Here is a 1,463-nt window from a genome sequence, read left to right as displayed (position 1 = left end):
GCAACTGCCATCTACGTATGCAGGTACGTACCTGTATTGGTACTTCAGTATCTATCGGCTCAATTTTTTGCACCAACGCCAACTCCGACCAGCGTTGAAATTTATTTGTGCGCAAATCCAGTTGGTAATCAAAAATAGAATCTTGGGCAGGCAGCTTGACGTCCTTGAATTCGCTTGTCCACCATTTGTGAAATTCACGTCGCCAGTCAATAATGTGATCTTGATGCAGCGCTGCACCGAACCCCCACATTGTTGCATAGATGAATATCAATTCGATAGATAAGTTCAGGGCATCTTTTGCAGTTTCACTGGGGTTCACAAGGCTGTGGGTATCAATGGCGTTTTCTTCGATTCTATTCACCTAGAGTTGAGGACAAATATTAGTGAATTTTTTTAAAAATATCAATCCAAGAGCTATTGTCTTTTGGCAGAAAGAGCACGTGGCATAGATAAAGTTGTTGTAGGCGGTGATAATTCAACGAAAACTTTTGGTCGGAACTAAGCAGACAAAGATATGAAAGAGACATACACTTTTTCGCCGGCTTCGTTAAACAACTCATTGCTGTACTCTGTACTTGTGTCTTGAGCTCCTATGAAAAGTCGTTAACAGCCGCAAATAATTATAACATAGGTGCGCTGAAGGTCTAAACAAATCAAGGTTTATCTACCGCTTGCTTTGGGGCAATACTGTCGCGACGAGATGGGCCCCAGATCAGGTTTACACTTTTTGACGGCACTGGCCCAGCCTGTCGCGACAGTTTTGCCAGTGTTGTCAAACTCGTGGTCAGTGTTGTTGGTCTGTTAGTTGGGTCCTTAGGGGAGCACGACCTCTTGCAGACGTAAAGTGTTATCTGCGGCACAAGTTCAGTGAGTTCTTTTTACGGATGAGCCCAATTAAGACTAAAAAGAAGACAGGCGATTTACTGATGAAGCACTCAAGAGTCGTTGGATAAAGCCTGGTTAGGGCTGAATTTCTTTTAGGTCCCTTACAATTTAGACTGATATGAAAATCAGGTCACAGTGCCATTGGGAAACCTAACAGGATGATCAGTACATTTTGACGCACTGAGTGCCTGACGAGATTCGACAGCCAGCAGGAGGAAAGTACATATATTTACATATATAGTAGAGCATTTACAATCTGCCATAGATTACGATCTGTAGCGGCGGTAGACTATCGAACTAAAAAATTAGCTCAATAAAAATGTCTTATATTTTAACTGGTCTCAAGACCCATTTGGGTATGATTGATTCTAATGGACTATACCTACCCGTTTGAGCGCGTGCAGCAAACTCTCGAGCAGATGGCAAGTCATTTGTATCATAGCCATTTCGCTGATAGGCGTCGTACGTCGAAATGCACGCTGTCTCGTCATAAGGTTGGGGAAATATTTCTCAAACAGGGCGGTGAGTGTGCCTCTTTCAATGGGATCGTTACGCGTTTCTATCCACGACAGCACATA

The 1,463-nt window shown here is 43.2% G+C and overlaps 1 protein-coding gene across 1 annotated transcript; it reads right to left on the bottom strand.

Annotated features, from left to right (window-relative positions):
* Positions 1-31: 31 nt before the first annotated feature.
* On the bottom strand, positions 32-1,440 carry LOC108382348 (dynein heavy chain 9, axonemal-like; the record flags this gene model as incomplete). The annotated part of the gene is made up of 2 exons (XM_017638734.1): positions 1,272-1,440; positions 32-361 (listed from the first exon to the last, which is right to left on the bottom strand). Coding segments are annotated over exons 1-2 (435 nt in total), but the record flags the coding sequence as incomplete, so codon positions are not given.
* Positions 1,441-1,463: the final 23 nt, after the last annotated feature.

The sequence above is a fragment of the Rhagoletis zephyria genome, unplaced genomic scaffold, assembly GCF_001687245.7.
Source record: "Rhagoletis zephyria isolate East Lansing unplaced genomic scaffold, Rhagoletis_zephyria_1.1 Rzeph_scaffold_26472, whole genome shotgun sequence".
NCBI classification, from domain to species: domain Eukaryota; kingdom Metazoa; phylum Arthropoda; class Insecta; order Diptera; family Tephritidae; genus Rhagoletis; species Rhagoletis zephyria.
This window is presented reverse-complemented; position numbering and strand designations above follow the sequence as displayed.